This window comes from Cebus imitator, unplaced genomic scaffold (genome assembly GCF_001604975.1).
Source record: "Cebus imitator isolate Cc_AM_T3 unplaced genomic scaffold, Cebus_imitator-1.0 Scaffold0, whole genome shotgun sequence".
Classification (NCBI taxonomy): Eukaryota; Metazoa; Chordata; class Mammalia; order Primates; family Cebidae; genus Cebus; species Cebus imitator.
Window position 1 is genome coordinate 7,754,926 of NW_016107315.1, and position 21,680 is coordinate 7,776,605.

The window sequence follows — 21,680 nt, forward strand, 5'->3', positions numbered from 1 at the left end:
CTACCTCATTTCACCAATATAGAGCAAATTTCCTTCTACTACTGTTAAGAAATTAAGGACCCCTTTTAATTGACCAGTGACTTGGGCTTTTAATGAGTTAGATGCCTCTATGTGTCCCTATGTGAGACGCCGTGCCCGTGGATATCATCATTTTTGGCTAGGAAGGAAGGTGGCTTCTGTGAAGGAGGGACAGGGTCCCACTGCTTTTCTCTAAGGTTCAATGCTGTGAGCATGTGCCTGAGGCTGGGAGGGGAGGACTGTGGACTGGTGCCCTGGAGAGCAGCAGCAATGGGTGGCCTGGGTAGGTTTTCAGCAAGTGTCAGTGTCACGCCTCCAGTTCTCTTCAGTGCAAGCAAGATGCTGGGCCAGCAGGAGGAGGCAGCCAGGCCAGGCCCTATGTCTGCAGGACTCAGCTATGAGCAATGATTGTCCCATGGCGGCAAGGCACTGGTAGCTTTGAGGCCTCAAAGGGCCAGAAGCAAGATAATAAAGAGACCAGTGAGTGTGGAGCCCAATTCTGGAGACCAGGAACAGAAAAATATTTTTGAAAATGTTTCAAGGATGCATCATCCTTGCAGATCTGGGGGTCGCCGGGGAAGTAGCTCATATGTTGAGGTGACCTTCTGCTGACGTGGCAGGTGGGAGCCTGTGTTCTACCGACTCAGCCATAGAAAGGAAGTGGGAAAACATTTTGTAGTTATGGGCTGGTGACGCCTGAGGTATGTGTTATACTTAAAAGGACAAAGCATTCATTTTGTTAGACATTTTAAAACATAATTTCTCACTTGCTTTTGTTAAATCTCCTAAGATTTTGTAGTTGTGATAAAGTACAAGAAAATACCAGAAACCTTGGGTTAGGGGAAAGCTGGGGGCCTAGGGGTGAGGCAAGTAACCAAGAGAATTTAGAGAGCTTCCACAGGACGCATCACCTTACCTCTTTTTCCCACAGATTCCAGCTAGCTAGTTCTTCTCATCGCCTGCAAGAAAATGCACCTGAAAACTTATTCCCATATAAATGGTCTGCTTACAATTTGGAACACAGTCAAACTGGGTTTAAAAGCAACTTATGAGTTATTTTAAAATGCACTCAATAGACATTTTAAAATACATTTATTTCATGTATTTTGTCCCCAGTGTTTGGAGTTCTGGACAAACCATAGGCTCTGAGCAAATGCTCCCAGGGCTAGAGAATCAGTTCTGCTACTTCCTAGTTGTGTGATCTTAGACAAATTTCCAAGCCTCAGTTTTTCTTCTCAGAGAAATGAGGCTCGTCCCAACCACACTATGGACAAGTGGTAGGAGGTGGAGGAGCTCACATTTGTAAAGAGCCTTGCACGGCACCTGAGACAAATCAATGCTTAGCAAAGTTGGCTCACCTCTCCCTTTTCTTCCTGTATCCGATTTTGCATACAAATGTGTAAAAAAATTACATGAAAGAATGCAAAAGGACGAAAACCCATGTTTATTCGTCTTGACTTCGGTGGATGCTGGTTTACACTTCGGTGGAAAGATCAGGTTCTTCCCTCCACGTGCCTTGTGCAGGCTCCCCGCTGGGTTGAAGTGGGGTGTTTCGGCACAGACGGAAAAGGCGGCAGAGGTATTTCCTAAATGTCCCATCAAGAAACACATAGAGGAGAGGGTTGACACAGCAGTGGGTGGTGGCGATGAGTTTAGTGATGTAAACACTTTTGTCCAGGTTGTAGTTGCTCTTGCAGTCACTCAGGGAGAAGTGTTCTTTGAAAGTGGACAGGAAAAGTGTGATATTGTAGGGCGCCCACATCAGAAGGAAGACTGCCATTAGGGCAAAAACAAGCTTGAAAAAGCCAGACCTCTGCTCCCTGAACCTTAGTGTTTTTCTCATTTGCACATAGGAAAATGTGAAAATAAACAGGGGGAGGACAAGAACTGAAATGTTCATCTTTAAAGTCAGAAGATGCTTCCAGAATGTCTCATCAGCTGGCAGGAAAGGAGGTTTGCTAAATGCACAGTGGTGTTTCTGGTCTTCCATCTGAGGTTTATAAAACACGAATTCAGGCCAAGTGGTCAGAATGGCTGTTACCCATGCCAGGACACTTGTAATGATGCCACAGGACACCGTCCTGCTGGCCGAGAAGAAGCTTCTCTTGTGCAAAAACACCAGGTACCTTTGCACAGTCAGAAGGCAATTGAAAAATGTCTCACTGTACAGGCCCACGAAGTACAGTCCAAGGAGAATTGTACACATGGGATTGCCAACAGTGTGAGCCCAGAAGGGCAGTGCAAGCAGGAAACACAAGTTGGAAAGTGCCACATTTAGAAGATAGATATTTTCCGTGTGTTTGAGTCCTTTATATTTGACCAGAATAAGCACAACTAGGAGATTGTCCAGGATACCGAGCACGAACACGGTGGAGCAGAGCGACGGCACCAGCTGAGCCAAGAGCACCTGAGCATCATACTTGTCACACTGTTCTGCCTCATTGCTCTCCAGTTCATCCCCTATGAAGACATCATACTCATCCTCTGGGGCCAACGTGTAATTTTCCATCTTCAGGCTGCCCTGCGGAGAAATGGGAGGTGATTTTCCTCTCCGACAGCTGTATGATCCTGGAGGACATGACAAACCGGACCCGGATTCATACAGCCCCACTTTCCCTTTCTGGAGCGACATTTCAGCCAGAGTGGTTCCCTGTCTCAGAAGACTGAAGTAAACATTTCTCTATCGTGTGCCCACTTCCCCAGAGCAGCACCATCCCCAATCCAGTTGTTAAGCGCATAAGTGCTTAGCAGTGTACCAGGTGCCACGGGAAATAAAGCTGGCATGGCACTGTCTGTATAGAACTTACCTTCTTTGAGCAGAAGCAAGAGTTGCCTATGTGAACACAATATGTAAGAAAATATACAATTAAAGAGAATCAAGTTCCATGGCTTAGTTTTAAGAATCGGGTATAGATCATAAATTCTGCAGCATGTTTAGGAAGTTTGCTCACCCCCCGAAGCAGCTTCCTGTGACAGCTGAGATGTTTTTCTCTTGAAGGATGTAGACAAATGTTTGCAAAAGTGAAACCATGCTCAGCATGAACATGCCCATAAGGGGTTACATACATAGATGACACAAAGATGACTTACCACTGGGCAGAGCTCCTGGGGGAAAGGGTGCAGCCTCCAGACCCAGCATCCGAGAGCTGTGGGAATGGCCCCGGACAGTGGATGGCTTCCTTTTGGTCAGAGTGCTCCTGACCCCGAGGGGCACGAGAAACCACTGTTGATTCCCCTGGTGGCTCTACCCCCCCACTCACAGAGCTCAGGGACCAACCGAAATAAAGAACTCAAAAGCTCCCCCAGGCCCCCAGAGGATCTCTGAAGCCTCTGAGAGCAACCGGGAAGTTGTTTTCTCCTCCCCTCTTGGCCCTCTACCCCGCCTTTGATTTCCCTGTGGCCCTTGGCAGCCATCCCCTGGCTGCCTGAGATAAGCAAACTGAGCCACTGCTGCTCCAAGCGATAGCAAGGAAGTGATGTCAAGGCGCTGAGACCTGCCAAGACCCTCCGGCTTGTGGCATGTGACACTCTGAGTAGGTAACGGCAGCAGAGAGGAATGTTGGTGGTGACCACGAGTCCAGACCTGAGCATCCTGATCCTCCAGTGTGGCCTCTCACCAGTGTTCACAGAAACCCACCTGCGGATTTGATATGGGGACTAGGAACCTGCCGTGAGAGTCACAGTGTGTTTGGATTTTTATTGTCATTTTTGAGGGGCGCTGTGTGCTTTGGCTCAAGACTGAGGTCCCAACAGAGAACTTCAGGAAAATGGAAGCCACAGGGCAATGTCAGTTGGGAAAAGGGCAGGGGCAGAGGTGGGGCCTTGGCGGCAGTGAGTGTAGGGCTGTCCTGGGTGTCAACTGAGGAAAGCAAAGGGGTTTGCAAGCAGCTGGAAGCTATTGGTGCTGGGACGCATGGGGAAGTTGACCCCGCTCTGCAGAGGAGAACCCAGGGGCGGGAAGTCCCGTGGTGACGACACGGATGTGACATCAAGTCGGGAAGGAGAGAATGTGAGGGGGCAAGTTTAACCCCAAACTGAGGCTGGGGGGTAGGGTGACTTTGAGGCCAGAGAGAAGGAAACTGAGAGAACAGCGCAAATTTGGAATGGTGGGAGGAGGCCGGGGGAGGGCCGGCTGTGGAAAGAGGACGGGAGGGGGAGGGCATGGTTTGGAAGAAGGATGAGCTGAGAAGAGGAAGTTGAAAATACTGAAAAAATCTCCATGAGCTTCTCTTGAGTCAACGACTCAGCAGCTGTGACTAACCTAATTTAGGAACCAGACCTACCTATTTGCTTAGAATTTATATCTTGGTTAAACGACATCCTTTTCATACGAAAGATGTGTCTGAGGTAGGGCTGAATACAAAATTTATACCTGCCAAAATAGAAACAGAAAACTAAGAAGCTAGCCTGACATGACAGCCTGTTCCTATAGTCCCAGCCACTCAGAAGGCTGAGGTGGGAGGGTCGTTTGGGCCCAGGAGTTTGAGGCCAGCCTGGGCAACACAGCGAGACCCCATATCTTAAACAATATAAAAATTAGCCAGATGCAGTGGCAAGCACCTGTAATCCTGGACAGTCGAGAAGCTGAGGTGGGAAGATCACTTGAGCCCAGGAATCTGAGGCTGCAGTGAGCTACCATCATGCCACTCTGCACTGCGGCCTGGGTGGCAGAGTGAGACACTATCTCTGGAAGAAAAAGAAGAACGAGGAGGAGGAGGAGGAGGAGGAGGAGGAGGGGTGGGCAGGGGGGGCAGGCAGAGGAGGGAGGAGGAGGAGAAGAAAATGAAGAAACTATTAAGAGAAAAATAAACATAGAAAGAGCCCAGACAAATATGTGATTGAGCCCTAAATTTAACTCCGTTTGTGCTGACAGCCATGGCAGAAAGAGAAATGCAGTGATGTTCAGTGGCAGAGGGGGTAGTGCTGGTGGGAACCTAAGCTGTAAGTGTCCCCTCCTCTCTTGTGTGGGTCTGCTGTGAGTGAGTGGCGGTCACCACACCCTGGGACACTCTTCCCACCCTCTATAGCCTGGGATCAGCAGTAGTCCTCCTGGGTCTCTCCGCCTCCTGCAGCTGGGCAGGACACTCAGGACCTTGAATGAGTAGGTGTGGGTGGCCTTAGACTCGATGCTCATGGATCAGTTCCAGAAAAAGGAAGGAGAGTCCAGTCAGACTTTGAAACTTGCAAAACCCCGGGAGTACACACACTCTCCTTCAGTGGAGGACAAAAACAGCAGGCAGGCACCGCATGAACCACATCCCGGAATCATGGGAGATGAGAAATTTCCCAAGGAAAAACACAGAATCATGTGAGATGTGAAATTCCCCAAAGAAAAGTGTTTTGTAAATTCAGGATCAACCTAATATTAGCATGGCCTTCACTTTCAGTATTATTTTATTTTTGCCTGATTCCGAGCATTCTTGCCTATCCACACTCAGGCCATAAGGTCCTTGAAGCTTCTACATAGGAAGGGAGGAAGAGTTTAGAAGGCTGCAGTTGAGGCAAAAAGCAAGTTCTCTTTCATTCTAATATCTGAAGCCATAATAGGGCCTCCTTGTTTGTGAAATGAAACCACATTCCACAGCCTTGGCAAGTGGCCCACAGACCTTACCTCTGAAGGTCTGAGTCCCTCTTTATCACGGTAAGTTGACCCCAGTTTTAGTTGAAGAAACGACCACTGTATACTCTCATACGCCGCTATGTGCAGATCTCTCATTTACTCAATTCAATTATTCAGCAAGTTTTTCTCAAGTGCCTAGCCTGTGCCCAGCTCCGCTCCAGGTGCTGGGGATGTGCCAATGGACAAAACAGGCAAAAATCCTGACCTTCATGGAGGCCTCACTCTACTGACAGAAACTAAGCAAGTGCATGGTAGGTTAGTAGGAGAGAAGTGCTATGGAGAACACCAAGCAGGGAGGGAAAGCAAGAGGCCAGGGTGGCTCAGGGATCACACTTTAAATAGTGTAGTCAGAGGAAGCCTTGCGGAGGGCTGGATACGGCGGCTCACGCCTGTAATCCCAGCATGTTGGAAGGCTGAGGTGGGTGGATCACCTGAGGTCAGGAGTTGGAGACCAGCCTGGCCAATACGGCAGAACTCCATCTCTAGTAAAAATACAAAAATTAGCTGGGACGAGTGGCAGTGGGTGCCTGTAGTCCTAGCTACTCGGGAGGCTGAGGCAGGAGAATCACTCAAACGCAGGAGGCAGAGGTTGCAGTCAGCCAAGATTGTGCCACTGCATTTCAGCCTGGGTGACCGAGTGAGACTCTATCTCAAAATAACAAAATTTTAAAAAAAAAGAGAAAGCCTTGCCGAGAAGACGGGCACTGAAGCCACAAATGGTTAGGTCCAATAGTTCATGATCATTATCTCATTCTTTCTTGTCAGGAAGGTCTTATATCAGGGAGGTTGAAAACACCACACTCTGGGTGATAACCTTGGCAATAATTTTACAGAAGATGCAAACATATTTTTCTTAATATATTGGACCTCAATGAAAAAAAGCAAAGGAAATGAGGCACCAGTTATGAATTGATTGCCTTTCCGCTCTTCAACCACTCCTCTGCATTCTGCTTTGTGATTCTAGAGCTGGACCCCATAAACATTTCTCCTTTGCCAGCTGGTGTAGAAGGCATAGAAGGGTCACGGTAAGAGGCAGAGTTTTTTCTTTCTGGTTCCAGGATTTGTTTTTACTTTGTTTTCGTTCTTTTGGCTAATCTGCCAGTGCTGGGTGGAGACCCTTTGTGCCCACTCTCCAGTGAATTTTCCCGACACCACGACAGTGGCTTCCTGTTGACTTTTGCTGGCACTCTAGTGGGTAGCTTCCTAGTAAATTTTGCTGGCACCCCGAGCGCATCTTCCTTGCCAGAGGCATGCCCACACTCCTGCAAATCTCACTGGTACTCCTTCGGGAAGTTTACTGCTCACCAGCCCCAACCTGCCACAGCTCAGCAAACTTCTTGGCCGTACATTGGGTTGCAGCCACACTCCCTCCAGCAAGAGCAGATCAGCCGGGGAGAAAGGGCAGGTTTTGAGTTTGTCCCTTCCTTGCCTGCTCTGCCTTAGCTTAGAGGTTGTGGCCACTCTCTACGTTTGCCATTCCTGCATTTTTTAGCGTTCTCCTTACCCACTTTAGTAGTTCATACCCTTTTATTAGTTAATAACGCTTTATATTTAATGTTCATTGTTCAAACTACTGGTGTGGTTTCTGTCTTGACTATGCTGATTGATACACACAACATTGAATTTAGTTCAGGGAAGGGATGTGAGAGTGCTAAGATGATACCTTTTTTAGAAATCTGACTTGATATTGAGGAATAGGTATCAGACAAAGAGCTAAAAACAGAACTACTATTTGACCCAGCAATCCTATTACTGGGTATATGCCCAGAGGAATATAAATGTGAGTGTTCATTGCAGCACTATTCACATAGCGAAGACATGGAATCAACCTAAATGCCCATCAATGAAAGATCATATAAAGAAAATGTGGTACCGATACACCATGAAATACTATGTAGCCATAAAAAAGAATGAGATCAGGTTTCTTGTGGGAATGTGAATGGAGCTAGAGGCTATTATACTTAGTGAACTAACACAGGAACAGAAAACCAAATACCTCATAATATCACTTATAAGTGGGAGCTAAATGATGAGAACTCATGAACACAAAGAAGGGAACAACAGACACTGGGGTCTGCCTGAGGGTGGAGGGTAGGAGGAGCAGAAAAACTATCTATAGAGTACTGGGCTTAATATCTGGGTGAGGAAATAATTTGTACAACAAACCCCCATGACACAAGTTTACCTATGTAACAAACCTTCACATGTACCCCAGAACCTAAAATAAAAGTTAAAAAAATATTATTTAAATGAACAATAACAAATTTGGAAAGTTTCTAAAAAAGAGAAATGGATATTAGAATGTTTAGACTTATGATAATTTAATCTGTCCCTTACTATGGCTTCTTCAAATATCAGCTTTCTTAGATTATCAATCAATCTATCTAATTTTTATTAGCAAATAATATTACAGAAAATTTGTGTAGAGAAAAACTAGGATGGTGATAATCTCAAATAATGGCCATTATAAGTTTTAAGTAGCACTGCTTCTTGATAGGAAATGTAGAAAAACTACTTTTAGAAAACAATTTTCTTCTGAATTAGTTGTTTGATATTGAGTAGTAGATCAAAGAGGCAAATAACCGCGTATAATTCTAAGGCTTCTGAGACCTTCTCAACCTGTCCCCAAATTTACTTTCCCATACTGGCTGATGCCTAAAATGCCACCTCAGTGCCAACACTTAGTGGCTGTGATACCTGGGAGGGCAGATAATACTTCTAAAATACAACGGTGTTGATAATCCACCCTGGAAATAGAGATTTTAGATGTACTTACTGGGAGTGAAATAGTGCTAACTATTCCCTAAAGCAGCGTTTCTCAAAGCACGTTCAGCTTATTCTGCAGTATGCTAAAAAGCATTAAAAAAGGATGGGGGGACACTGCTCCAGTTTAAAAAACAGCTGGACTAAAAAACTAAAGCAGGTTTCCTTACTACAGGACTTCTCAGAGCCCTTCATCTGCTAACAGGCATTACGATCCTCGGTATGGAGTGTTTCCCAAAATGTTTTGACCATGAAACCCCTTCTAAAATTTTCATACAGACACTTACAGGCTAAAAGCACAGTGAGCACGTTCTGAGAAATGCTTCCTTAGACATACAAATATTACTGTGTGGTCTAGTAGCCCTAAAAATGCACCCCCTGCCCTGGCTCTGAGGGAGTGTAATTGAATGAGGGGCCCAGCTGCTGCACACTGAGACCCATGTCTGTATTCGTGCCAAGGTCGTGCCCTCCATGAGCTGCTCCCACTCCATGACTCTATTAGGGACACGATGACAGGCCCGTTCCTTAGAGAGGCACTGCTCTGATGGGTGCCTTTGGCACATGCTTCAGCCAAACCTTGCTTCCTTCCCCATTTCCTTCACTTGGGGCCAGATGTGCTTGTGGTCCGATGGCTTTCCCAGCTTCCCCTGGCTCCCTTTGTGGTCCTGTCCCAGGCATTCCCTCTATTACACTTTCTGTATGACAGATCCCACCTTGGCTTCTGTATCTTGAAAGAGTTGGACTAACATAGTCTTGGAAGGAAGGGCATCATTTTCTGAAGTCTTGAGTCCTTTGCTTACCGTGAGGTGATATTGCACCATCCCGATCCCTCTCTTCTCACCTCCCGTTTACCTGTGGCCTGTGTGGACCAGTCCTTTTGGAACACACAAAGCCACTTAATTCCATCCTACCCCCATTCTGTCATGTTTGGCCAGCTCCTCAGCTCATATGACTTTTTCTATTCCTCGTTCTGCTTTGTGCTTCCTCTGCCCTAACTCACTTCCCGGTGTTCCATTTTCTCCCATGCTTTTCCTCTGGAACCTGAATTCTGATAGACAATCTCCCTGACATCTTTGATTTATGCTGAGAACATCTGCACCATGTCCTGTCCCTTGAGGATACTCCTTCCCTCTCACATCTGTCTCAGATTGGGAGTCAGAAGGTGACATCCTTGGCCTCGGTGCCACTTTTTGACTATTAATCCCCTTCTAGACATAAAGGAGACTGCTGTGGTCTCCAACTCTCCGACTGTACCACCCTGTTCCACCTCACTGCTATCATCCACTGATGCCTGGTTGCCCCATTTTATTCAAGACTTGTGTACATGGATAAGGGGCTTCTATTCACCCCAGCTTTCCTCATCATCCTGGTGGCTTAGTTGTCCATGTGGACCCCCACCTGGTGCCCAAGTCTCAGCTCATTAACTCAACTCCCTGGCCTTCGGTTTCTCTCCACTAATGCCCAGCTGAGATCTTCAGGTTTGTTAACATTGATTTACCACTGAATACTCACAGTAAAATTGCTCACTTACCTGATGACAACTTTTACTCCTTTGGTTTCTCTCCATTTATTCTTTCTGTAACATGTGTTACATCAAGCGCTCCAGCCTCTGACTATCAGCCCTTCCCACAGTCACATCCCTCCTTGCCTCGCTGAGACCCAATAGTCTATCGCTTAGCCATTCTCTTGTCAACACCCTGACCTCTCTAAAGCCCCAGCTTGAGATAAATTCTTTGAGTGTGTGTTTCTGAGAACAGTTGTTTAAAACCACTTAGCAGCTGGGCACAAGCTTGTAATCCCAGCACTTCAGGAGGCTGAGGTGGGCAGATTGCTTGAGCCCAGGAATTCAAGACCAGCCTGGGCAACATGACGAGACCCTGTCTCTCCAAAATATACAAAATATAGCTGGGAGTGGTGGTGTGCGCCTGTAGTCCCAGCCTCATGAGGCTGGGGTGGGAGGATTGCTTGAGCCCGTGAGGCAGAGATTGCACTGAGCCGTGACTGTGCTACTGCACTCCAGCCTGGGTGACAGAGTGAGACCCTGTCGCAAAATAAATAAAAATAAATAAAACCACTTAGCCATGTGGACAAGATCCATCCGTAATTTAAGATCTTCAACAAGCTTCCAGAGATTCTTTTAGATTCCCTGGTAACCCTTCTGAGTGTCACAAATTGTCACTTTATCCCATTTTCCATCAACTATTTGAAGGTACTTAAAGCTTCCAGTCTCTTCACCTCCGCTCTAACTACCCCTTTACTCTCAGGAAATGATCTCATCTTCTCCTTTTCTCAGAACGCCTCAACTCCTTGGACCCACCTTCAAATGTAATTGTGGTATGTCTACATTTTTCCTCTATTCATGGCCAGAGTTGCTTCTCTTACACCAAAGGCTAATCTCTCTCCCCTTGCACTCTGGATCTCATTCCGTTTAACCTTCAACATTTGTTTCCACATTTTCTTTGAGTTCCAACTTTTTCCTCTCTATTATTCAGAATTTTTTTCTTTTTTTTTTTTTTTCTTTTTTAGACAGAGTCTCGCTCTGTCGTCAGGCGCCAGGCTGGACTGCAGTGGCACAATCTTGGCCCACTGCAACCTCTGCCTCCCAGGTTCAAACAATTCTCCTGCCTCAGCCTCCCGAGTAGCTGGGACTACAGGCACACGCCACCACGCCCAGCTAATTTTTGTATTTTTTAGTAGAGATGGGGTTTTACCATATGGGCCAGGATGGTCTCGATCTCTTGACCTTGTGATCTGCCCGCCTCGGCCTCCCAAAGTGCTGGGATTACAGGCTTGAGCCACCGCGCCCAACCTATTCAGAATTTTTAAATGCTCAGATCCCTCCCTTAAATAAAGATTACAAACCCATCCTTGACCTCAAACATTGTTCTGACCATTTACTGTCTCTTCTCCCCCTCTTCAGGCAGCTTCATTAGTTGTCCAAACTCTGTTTCTACTTCATCACTGCTCAGCCCCCACTCTACACCCTGCAGCCTGGCTTCTGCCCCCACCATTCCACTGAGATTGGTCTCCCTGGATTCATCCACACATCCTTGTGGTTAAGTGTAATCAGCTGCTGGGGCAGCTAATGCATCATGTGCCCATGAACAGAGGGTATCCAGGATCTCCCAGCTCTCCAGCACTATAGACAATGACAGCAACAAGAAAACCCCAACGTCAGTCCAGCCCACAAACACCATTACATTTAGAGCTTCCCAAGCTGAAGCAGTGCCTAAGACTTTTTTGACACCTGTTAAAATGTTACAGAATCTAAAAACATTAATACAGGACTTTGCAGTGAAGATGACAGGGTAAAGCAGGGTAGCAGACTCTTTCCTCATCTAATATCTCAATGACCAAAGACTAGTGTTAAACTCTAAAATTTGATGGCAGGGACTGAACAAGAAATAGGGCAGAATCTTACATCAAAACGTTGAAACACGGTGCTTTAGAGATATGCCTAAACCCAATCCTACTGGGTTTCCCAATCCTATGGAAGAAAGAAGGAAAATAAACCCTGAGAACTGTCTAATACTCTCCAATTAGGAGACAAGTGGCCTTGGAGGGTGGAAGGAAAACAAAAATATTTCTTCAGTTTGACTTGAAAAACAAGGAAAAAATTTTAAAAAGACAAGACAAGAAAAAAGAATTTAAAAAACGGATTGAGTTAAAGCTCCTACATTCCAGAGGGTAAAAGGGTTTCTAGGACTTTTCATAGTCCAGAACAATGTGCTGAGTTAGGACAATAAGACACATTCCGCAAGAGTGGAATACACCCTTGTAGACACTGAGTTGGCCCTGCTATAAAATTTGTTGCTTATTTAAGATTTTGATTTTTTATACAAATATTTTTAATGAAATAGTGATCTCATCAAATCTTTCAGGGTTCTACTAGTATGGAGAGCTTTGTTGAAGACATACAGAGCTTTATTAGCTCTGCCAGGTATCACTCACGGTGATCCACCTCCTTGTGTGTCTTGCAGTCTCAACATGAGTGTGTCTTGATTGGGGATTATTTTCTCTGCAGCAGCTTTTCATGGCTTGAAGTGGGAGTGCTCCTTTCCAGAAGAGTTTTGAATTTGTTTCAGCCAGGAGCATTGAGGGTATCGATGGCCTGATATGAATTTTCCCAGCCTGATTTTGGGGTCTTCCATTTTCAGGGTATTACAAAACTGTGCATGAAGCACAGGTTTTTTTTTTTTTTATTATTATTATGATACTTTAAGTTCTGGGGTACATGTGCAGATCGTGCAGGTTTGTTACATAGGTATACACATGCCATGGTGGCTTGCTGCCTCCATCCCCCTGTCACCTACATTAAGTATTTCTCCCAATGTTATCCCTCCCCAATCTCCCCACTCCCTATCATCCCTCCCCTAGCCCCCCACCCCTCAAACAGACCCCAGTGTGTGACGTTCCCCTCCCTGTGTCCATGTGCTCTCATTGTTCAATATCTACTCATGAGTGAGAACGTGTGGTGTTTGGTTTTCTATTCTTGTGTCAGTTTGCTGAGAATGATGGTTTCCAGATTCACCCATGTCCCTGCAAAGGACATGAACTTATCCTTTTTTACGGCTGCATAGTATTCCATGGTATATATGTGCTACATTTTCTTTATCCAGTCTAGCATCGATGGGCATTTGGGTTGGTTCCATGTCTTTGCTATTGTAAACAGTGCAGCAATAAGCATACATGTGCATGTGTCTTTATAACAGAATGAGTTATAATCCTTTGGGTATATACCCAGTAATGGGATTGCTGGGTCAAATGGTATTTCTATTTCTAGATCCTTGAGGAATTGCCACACTGTCTTCCACAATGGTTAAGCTAATTTACACTCCCACCAATGGTGTAAAAGTGTTCTTATTTCTCCACATTCTCTCCAGCATCTGTTGTCTCCTGATTTTTTAATGATTGCCACTCTAACTGGCGTGAGGTGGCATCTCAATATGGTTTTGATTTGCATTTCTCTAATGACCAGTGATGATAAGCTTTTTTTCATATGTTTGTTGGCTACATCAATGTCTTCTTTTGAAAAGTGTCTGTTCATATACTTTGCCCACTTTTTGATGGGGTTGTTGGTCTTTTTCTTGTAAATTTGTTTTAGTTCTTTGCAGATTCTGGATATTAGCCCTTTGTCAGATGGGTAGATTGCAAAATTTTTTTCCCATTCTGTTGGCTGCCGGCTCACTCTAATGCTTGTTTCTTTTGCTGATGAAGCACAAGTTTTGTGTTCTCAGAGATTTTTCCCCCTATCACTTACAGCCTAGGCAAGAATAGATAAGCATTTGTGTTCTCTTCTGCCTGTGGGTGAATTTCTTCTAGTCCCCCTTTTCCCAAGTGCCAGCTTTCTTCAGGATCTCTCAGTTCCAGCTCCCCTTATCTCATAGCCTCCAGCCTTGCTCTCTGCGCCATGTTGGAGTTGCACTGACATGACCTTTTTGAATGCATGTGACCTTTGTTTTGTCTGTATCAGATAGTGACCAAAATGGTCTCTCTCCATCAAGTAGTGTTTCAATGAACATTTGTTGAAAACTGTGGTTCATTTATTCATCTCGTAGGTATTTAGTGCCCACTGTCTTATAAATCTTCCTTTTGCCTTCCCATATCCACTCTACTCTCTACCCAGCTTTATTCCAGGGTTGGGGGGCTTACCTTGTTAATAACAGGTGCCCCATCTTTCAATTTTCAGTTGTGTTTTGTTGATGGGGAATTTTAGGCAGAAGATTGGAGAGCAAGGTGAGGGGAGTCAGGCCCTGGCTCCCTTCTGATGGACTCTCAGTGGGCTGGTGTGTCCCTTGACCTAAGGGCAGCTCTTGTCAGACAGCTTCCTCCCCTGCATCTTCTGGCCTTGCAGTGGGAATGGTGATCTGCTCGCACTGGCACCAGGCACCACGCTGTGTATTGCGCCTCCCTATACCCTGCCCAAATCTTTGTATGGAATCCTTCATTAAACTCAGCTTAGTTGCCCTACTTAAGTGTGCTATTCGGTTTCTGCCAAGCTCCTGAAGGACATCTCTCCCCAGTACCAGGAACTTTGTCAGACCCTGGGGAGAAAATAGTGAACAAAGTGGAACTATCCTGTGCCCTCATGGCACTGGCATTCTAGAGAGAGATGCAGGTACAGAGCTGATTATAATTCAGGGAGTCATGTACCAAGTGCGGGGAGCACACAGGTGCAATGGGAGCCATCCCAAGGGTGCCTGGCCTGGGTCACAAGGGGCAGGGGAAGGTTTCCCAGGATAGGCATCACCTCAGTCAAGGACGTATGGATGGGAGCTGGCCAGGCAGAGAGTGGACCTCTTGCTCCCCTCCTCCCTGCCTCCTAATGTCTGCTTTTCAGGTTCTCGAGGGACCATTTACTTGTCTCTCAGAGACGGGGCAAGAAAAGAGAGAGTGATAGAATTCAAGGTGGTGACATTTTATTACTTATTGGCACCTGTGACTAAGTCTTAGTGAAAGAGAAAATTGAACCAAGTGTCAGACTATTTTAGGTTGGATTCCCGGGAATCCAGGGCTTGGGCTCTCTGAGAGGGAGGGTTGTATGCAGCAGACTTGTGGGGAGGGCTTCCAGGAGACACAGCTGGGAAGGAGAGAACAAGCCAGGACCATGCAGAGGAAGAAGCTGTCCACAGCGTGGTCACAGAGGAGGCCTCGGTTATTCCTATAAGGAATTATTGCTTGAGGGGAGGGTGCCAGGCCTCTGCCATCCCACATTAGCCAGTCATTGGCTCAGTCATCCCTGGGGATGGGGCATTGTCTGGGCAGGCAGTTCCAGTTCCCAAAAAGGGGAGTGGCTGTGAGTCCCAGCACCTCTGTTTCCATCTACAGGGGTTGGGGGGTGGGGGGTACATTGGCCTGAAGAGGGCATCTGGCCAGAGTCCCACAGCATCTACTGTACAGGCGGAAGGTCCTGAATTTCCTGCAAATTTCATTTACCCTGAATGATAGAGAATGGAAACTGAAATTTCCAAAGCCACAGTGTCACAAGAACACAGAACCCACAAGTGAGCACACTGAAGGAGGAAGTCACATGCGCAGGAGGTCACACTGCCCACTCGCTCAGTGTGTGGGCTGCTGCTGGAGACTCATCCATCATCATCAGAATATGAAGTGCCCCGTTTTCACAGGGTCAGTCGGGTTGGGCAGACACTGGTCTGATAGGAATCATCTTAAATTGATAAGAAACGTTTCTTTTATGAATAGAGGTAAAAATTAATACACTAAGTAGCATCCTCATTTAAAAAATATTCACTTGAGTAAAATTAAATGACAACACATGGTAACTGTGCAGGAAAGGGTTTGGGCCTGGTCTTCAGCCTGGGCGGTGAGGCCCCTAAGCTGGGGGCTGTGAAGGCCCTGCTTTTTCCTTCTCAGGGCTCCCCCAGTGACAGTCCCGGAGGCTCCACAGAGGCTCCAGAGCCTCTCCCTTCCAGGCCCCACTACCTCCTAGCACTTACTGGAGCCAGCTCCTACATCTGCACAGAGTCTACATTTCCCATCTCAGCCACACCCTGAAAGACCCCTTCCTACCTGGTAAACCAGGACCTTCAAACTGCAGAGGCTGGTCCTGTCCTCTCAGGAACGTTGAGAGCTTGGGAGCAGAAGTTGCACTTTTCTAGGGGGAAGGAGGGAACAAGACCTTGTATTCTTTTGCCATGAGTGGGCAGAGGAGGAGACCAGGCAGGAGTTACTAAGTCGTTTTGCATTCTGATTGCATCACGGGGTTTTGTGGATGTTTTTTTCCATCCTCACCTTACTCTATGTCTCCACAGCGTTCAACGTTGCTGACACTTCCTCTTAAGGCCTCTCTCCTGGGCTCCTGCAAAGCCCCAGATTTGGCTGTGCCTGTCTTGGCACATCTCCTCATTGTCCTTTAGGTTCTTTAGGGCTCCCTTTGCTGCCTGTATTCCTCGGGGTTCCGCTTGAGCTATTTAGTCCACCCCTACGGCATCCACTGCCTGTGACCCCAGATGTAGATCTCCACTCAGTTACTCTGCTGAGTTTAATGTCAGCACATCCCGCTTCCCCTGACACTGCCACCCGGAGGTCCCCCAGGATTTCCAACTCAGCCTGTCCTAAAAACCAAGCTCACTGACTTACATCCTAAAACCAGCGCTCCCCATTTAAATGGGCCAGGACCCAAGCCTCGATCACCTGCCTCCCTAAAAGTCCTGATGATGCAAGTCTTCCCTTGCAGCCCTCAGATCCATTAACTTGTGTCCACTCAGGGCTCTCCTACCTTGGCAGAGGCCTCTGCTATGTTCTGGAGAGGGCATGGCCAAACTGCACCTAGGGGCTCTCCTCCATCCTTGCCTTCCTCCAACACAGCCTCCACATTGCCAGGGCCAATCTGAAGTTCAAAATAGGAATCTACTCCCTGGCTTGAAACTCCTCTCCACCCACACAATGCTCCTCAGTGCCCACAGTGTGCAAGGCCATCCCCACCTGTCCTTTCCTTCTCAGGTTCTAGCCCCATTTCTTTCTGCTCCCTTCTCACTTGCTGCTCTCAGGATGCCACTTGCCATTTCCTGAAGTTGCTTTCTTCCGACATTTTCCCACATACTGCTTCCACAGAAATTCCCCTATTCCTCTTACTACACACTTTTCCTTGAAATTTCTCCTGTGTAAGAGACCCCACCCAACTCCACATACAAACAAGCTGGGAAAGACACCGAGAAGTGCTGGGATCTCAGGACACCTTGCTGGCTGGGGGACAAGGGACATGTGTTTGCCAGGTGTGCATGCGCCTGTGGGGAGGCTTGAGAGGGTGGTGTTCTGGCCCCTGGTGGGACTCACGATGGGCTTTGGGAAGGCAGCGGGAGTGGTGGAGCCATGGAAATGAGTAGATGAAGAAAGAGGTGCTTGTGGACAGCCTGAGTTTCCTGTGGCCATGCTAAGAACCACGAATGTTCCACAAGTGTGGAGTAAGCCACCAAAATCTGCCCGGACCCTGTAGCAGCCCCGGACATGCCTCAGAGCCCTCCTTGATGAGGATACAGAAAGGAGGAAGCACTAGAGCCAGGCTTCTCAACCACAGCCCTGTTGACGTTCTCGATGGACAGGTTTTTGTCGTGGGGGATTGTCCTGGGCATTACAGGATGTTGAGTTGTATTCCTGACCTTCACTCACTAGATGCCAGCAGCACTGTGCCCCTCGGCTGGGACAACTAAAATGTCCCCAGATAACACTGGATGTCTCCTGGTGGAACTGTAGTCTTCTGCTGACAACTGCCACACTGGAATTGGTAACTGTGGGGTGGGGGGAGGGAAAAAGATTGGTCAGGGAGCACTGAACAGAAAAGGAATCCTATGCATCCTGAATTTGACTGAAAAATCACGGGGCTGGATTGAACATGTTAGGAAGGATTAAATGGGTTCTAGAACAAATGCAACTCAGAAGGGAAAACGTTGTTTGGTTGTAAAACAGTTTCATTTGTTCTCATGAGATATCAGAAGGCTCATTCTTGGTTCTCAGGTTTTAGCTGAGCCACGTCACTTCCAGGAAGCCAGCTCTGATAGCCCAGCATGGGACCAGGAAGCCTTCCTATGTGCTCAGGAGCATGTGTCACTCTATGTTGCAATCATCTGTTTACCTCTCTGGCTCCTATCTGTAGCCTCTTACCTCATTCGTTGAAGACAGGAACTTGTGCCCCGTTATAACCCTAGGACCAGCACGCTTGCTTCTCAATAAATATCTGTTGAATGAATGAATAATTTTAAATGCAATTCCCTTGAATTAGTGACACTTTTCCCTATAATTTGTCATTTACTTATTGGTGGAAAATAAATAGTTTTTCTTTTTTTTGAGGCTCTGTTGCCCAGGCAAGAGTACAGTAGTGTGATCTCAGCTCACTACAGCAACCACTTTTAGGGCTCAAGATCTTCTCCTGCTCTGCCTTTTGAGTAGCTGGGACTACAGGTGCATACCACCATGCCCGGTTAATTTTTAATTTTTTGTAGAGATGAGGTTTTGCCGTGTTGCTCAGGCTGATCTCGAACACTTTTTTTTTTCTCTCTCTATATATAGAGAGAAAATTGCGTTTTAGGTTTTGGGTACATGTGAAGAGTGTTGAACTCTTGAGTTCAAGCAATCCACTTGCCTCTAGCAGCTAAAGTGTGGAGGGAGAACTACCTCATTCTGAGAATGTGGAGGAAGTGGGGACTTTTGTGTCCATGTTACTTCAGGCTCAAGTTGCAAGAAGCAGAGGATGGCTCAGGTTTGCCTAGCAGTAAAGGGGAGTGCTGGGAGATTGGTGGCATTGGTCACAGGAAAGAAGAAACTACTGGACATGTGGACTTGGAAAACCCGTGACCCAGGGCAGTTCTATGTTGGGACATCTTCCCTGGATGAATAGGTCTCTCTCCAGGCCACTGCCTCTGTGGGGCTGTGTCATGCTCATCAGTTCTGGAAGCAAGAATCCATTTGACCCATCATGTGTAGTACACACCTAGAATTCATGGTAGAAAGGTGGTCTTTCTCATTTGTGTCCATTGCAATGGTCCTTGAAAGAATGCTCCTTTTTCCTCCACTTCCCTCATCTCTTCTCTTCTTTTCTCTTTTCTTTCTTTATCTCTCTCTCAATTTTATTATGAAAATTTTCAAATATTACATGGGCAGAAAATAGTATTAATATGTTATATCTCCATATTCCCATCACTCAGTTTCAACAATTACCAACACGTGGCCAAAATTGTTTCATCTATGCTCATCTCCCTTCAATCCTAATCTCTGATAAAGCTGACTTTAAACCAACAAAGATCAAAAGAGACAAAGAAGGGTATTAAATAATGGTAAAGGGATCAATGCAACAAGAAGAGCTATCTTAAATACATATGCACCCAATACAGGAGCACCAAGATACGTAAAGCAAGTTCTTAATGACCTACAAAGAGACTTAGACTCCTACACAATAATAGCGGGAGACTTTAACACCCCACTGTCAATATTAGATAGATCAATGAGACAGATAATTAAAAAGGATATCCAGGACTTGAACTCATATCTGGACCAAGAGGACCTAATAGACATCTGCAGAATTCTCCACCCCAAATCCACAGAATATATATTCTTCTCAGCACCACATTGCACTTATTTTAAAATCGACCACATAATTGGAAGTAAAACACTCCTCAGCAAATGCAAAAGATCGGAAATCATAACAGATAGTCTCTCAGACCACAGTGCAATGAAATTAGAACTCAGGATTCAGAAACTCACTGAAAACTGCCCAACTACATGGAAACTGAACAACCTGCTCCTGAACGACTACTTGGTAAATAATGAAATTAAGGCAGAAATAAAGATGTTCTTCAAATCCAATGAGAATGAAGACAGAATGTACCAGAATCTCTGGGACACATTTAAAGCAGCGTCTACAGGGAAATTTATAGCACTAAATGCCCACCAGAGAAGTGAGGAAAGATCTAAAATTGACGCCCTAATGTCACGATTAAAAGAACTAGAGGAACAAGATCAAACAAATTCAAAAGCTAGCAGAAGACAAGAAATAACTAAAATCAGAGCAGAACTGAAGGAGATAGAGACATAAAAAACTCTTCAAAAAACCAATAAATCCAGAAGCTGGTTTTTTGAAATGATCAAAAAAATACATAGGCCGCTAGCCAGACTAATAAAAATGAAAAGAGAGAAGAATCAAGTAGATGCAATAAAAATGATAAAGGGGATATCACCACCGATCCTACAGAAATACAAACTACAGTCAGAGATTACTACAAACACCTCTAGGCAAATAAACCCGTAAACCTAGAAGAAATGGATAAATTCCTGGACACTTATACCCTCCCAAGACTAAACCAGGAAGAAGTTGAATTCCTGAATAGACCAATAACAAGGTCTGAAATTGAAGCAGCAAGTAATAGCCTACCAACCAAAAAAGTTCAGAACCAGACAGGTTTGTAGCCAAATTCTATCAGAGGTACAAAGAGGAGCTCCTTCTGAAACTATTCCAAATGATACAAAAAGAGGGAATTCTCCCTAACTCATTTTATGAGACCAACATCATCCTCATACCAAAACCTGGCAGAGACACAACTGAAAAAGAAAATTTCAGGCCAATATCCATGATGAACATTGATGTGAAAATCCTCAATAAAATAATGGCAAACCAAATCCAACAGCACATCAAAAAGGTTATCCCTCATGATCAAGTCAGCTTCATTCCTGGGATGCAAGGCTGGTTCAACATATGCAAATCTATAAACATAATCCATCACAAAAGCAGAACCAAGCACAAAAGCCACACGATTATCTCAATAGATGTACAGAAGGCCTTTGACAAAATTCAATAGCCCTTTATGCTAAAAACTCCCAATAAACTAGGTATCAATGGAACATATCTCAAAACAGTAAGAGCTATTTATGGCAAACCCACAGCCAATATCATACTGAATGGACAAAGACTGGAAGCATCCCCTTTGAAAACTGTGCACAAGACAAGGATGCCCTCTCTCATCACTCCGATTCAACATAATATTGGAAGTTCTGGCCAGGGTAATCAGGCAAGAAAAAGAAATAGAGGGTATTCAGTTAGGAAATCATTTGCAGATGATATGATTGTATATTTAGAAGACCGCATCGTCTCAGCCTGATAAGCAACTTCAGCAAAGTCTCAGGATACAAAATCAATGTGCAAAAATCACAGCCATTCCTAGACACCATAACAGACAGAGAGCCAAATCATGAGTGAACTCCTATTCACAATTGCTACAAAGAGAACAAAAATTCTTAGAATACCTAAGAATACAACTAAAAACGGATGAGAAGTACCTCTTCAAGGAGAACTACAAACCACTGCTCAAGGAAATAAGATAGGACACAAACAGATGGAAAAACATTCTATACTCATGGTTAGGAAGAATCAATATTGTGAAAATGGCCATACAGCCCAAAGTAATTTATGGATTCAATGTTATCCCCATCAAGCTACCATTGACCTTCTTCACAGAATTTGGAAAAACCACCTTAAACTTCATATGGAACCAAAAAAGAGCCCACATAGCCACACAATCCTAAGCAAAAAAACAAAAAAAAACAAAGCTGGAAGTATCACACTACCTGACTTCACACTGTACTACAAGGCTACAGTAATCAAAACAGCATAGTGCTGGTACCAAAACAGAGATAGAGACCATTGGAGCAGAATAGAGCGCTCAGAAATAACGCCACACATCTACAACCATCTGATTTTTGACAAACCAGACAAAAACAAGCAATAGGGAAAGATTTCTGTATTTAATAAATGGTGTTGGAAAAACGGGCT

The 21,680-nt window shown here is 45.5% G+C and overlaps 1 protein-coding gene and 1 long non-coding RNA gene across 6 annotated transcripts in view; one reads left to right on the forward strand and one right to left on the reverse strand.

Annotated features, from left to right (window-relative positions):
* Nucleotides 1-1,091: 1,091 nt before the first annotated feature.
* Nucleotides 1,092-16,085, reverse strand: CCRL2 (C-C motif chemokine receptor like 2). Of its 5 annotated transcripts, XM_017521727.2 has the most exons (3): nucleotides 3,109-3,462; nucleotides 2,826-2,866; nucleotides 1,092-2,539 (listed from the first exon to the last, which is right to left on the reverse strand). In XM_017521727.2, the coding sequence occupies exons 1-3, from the start codon at nucleotides 3,155-3,157 to the stop codon at nucleotides 1,493-1,495; spliced, it is 1,137 nt and encodes a 378-aa protein (XP_017377216.1). In that variant the 5' UTR covers nucleotides 3,158-3,462; the 3' UTR covers nucleotides 1,092-1,492. The 5 variants fall into 5 exon arrangements, with proteins under 5 accessions (XP_017377216.1, XP_017377239.1, XP_017377248.1 ...); XM_017521750.2 differs by lacking the exons at nucleotides 2,826-2,866; nucleotides 3,109-3,462 and adding an exon at nucleotides 15,932-16,085; XM_017521759.2 differs by lacking the exons at nucleotides 2,826-2,866; nucleotides 3,109-3,462 and adding an exon at nucleotides 15,932-16,081 and having other exon boundaries at nucleotides 1,092-2,534.
* Nucleotides 11,108-21,680, forward strand: part of LOC108299459 — a 34,448-nt gene continuing 23,875 nt past the window's right edge. Inside the window, exon 1 of the long non-coding RNA XR_001822982.2 lies at nucleotides 11,108-11,719. This is a non-coding gene — a long non-coding RNA (uncharacterized LOC108299459). The remainder of the gene's footprint in view (nucleotides 11,720-21,680) is intronic.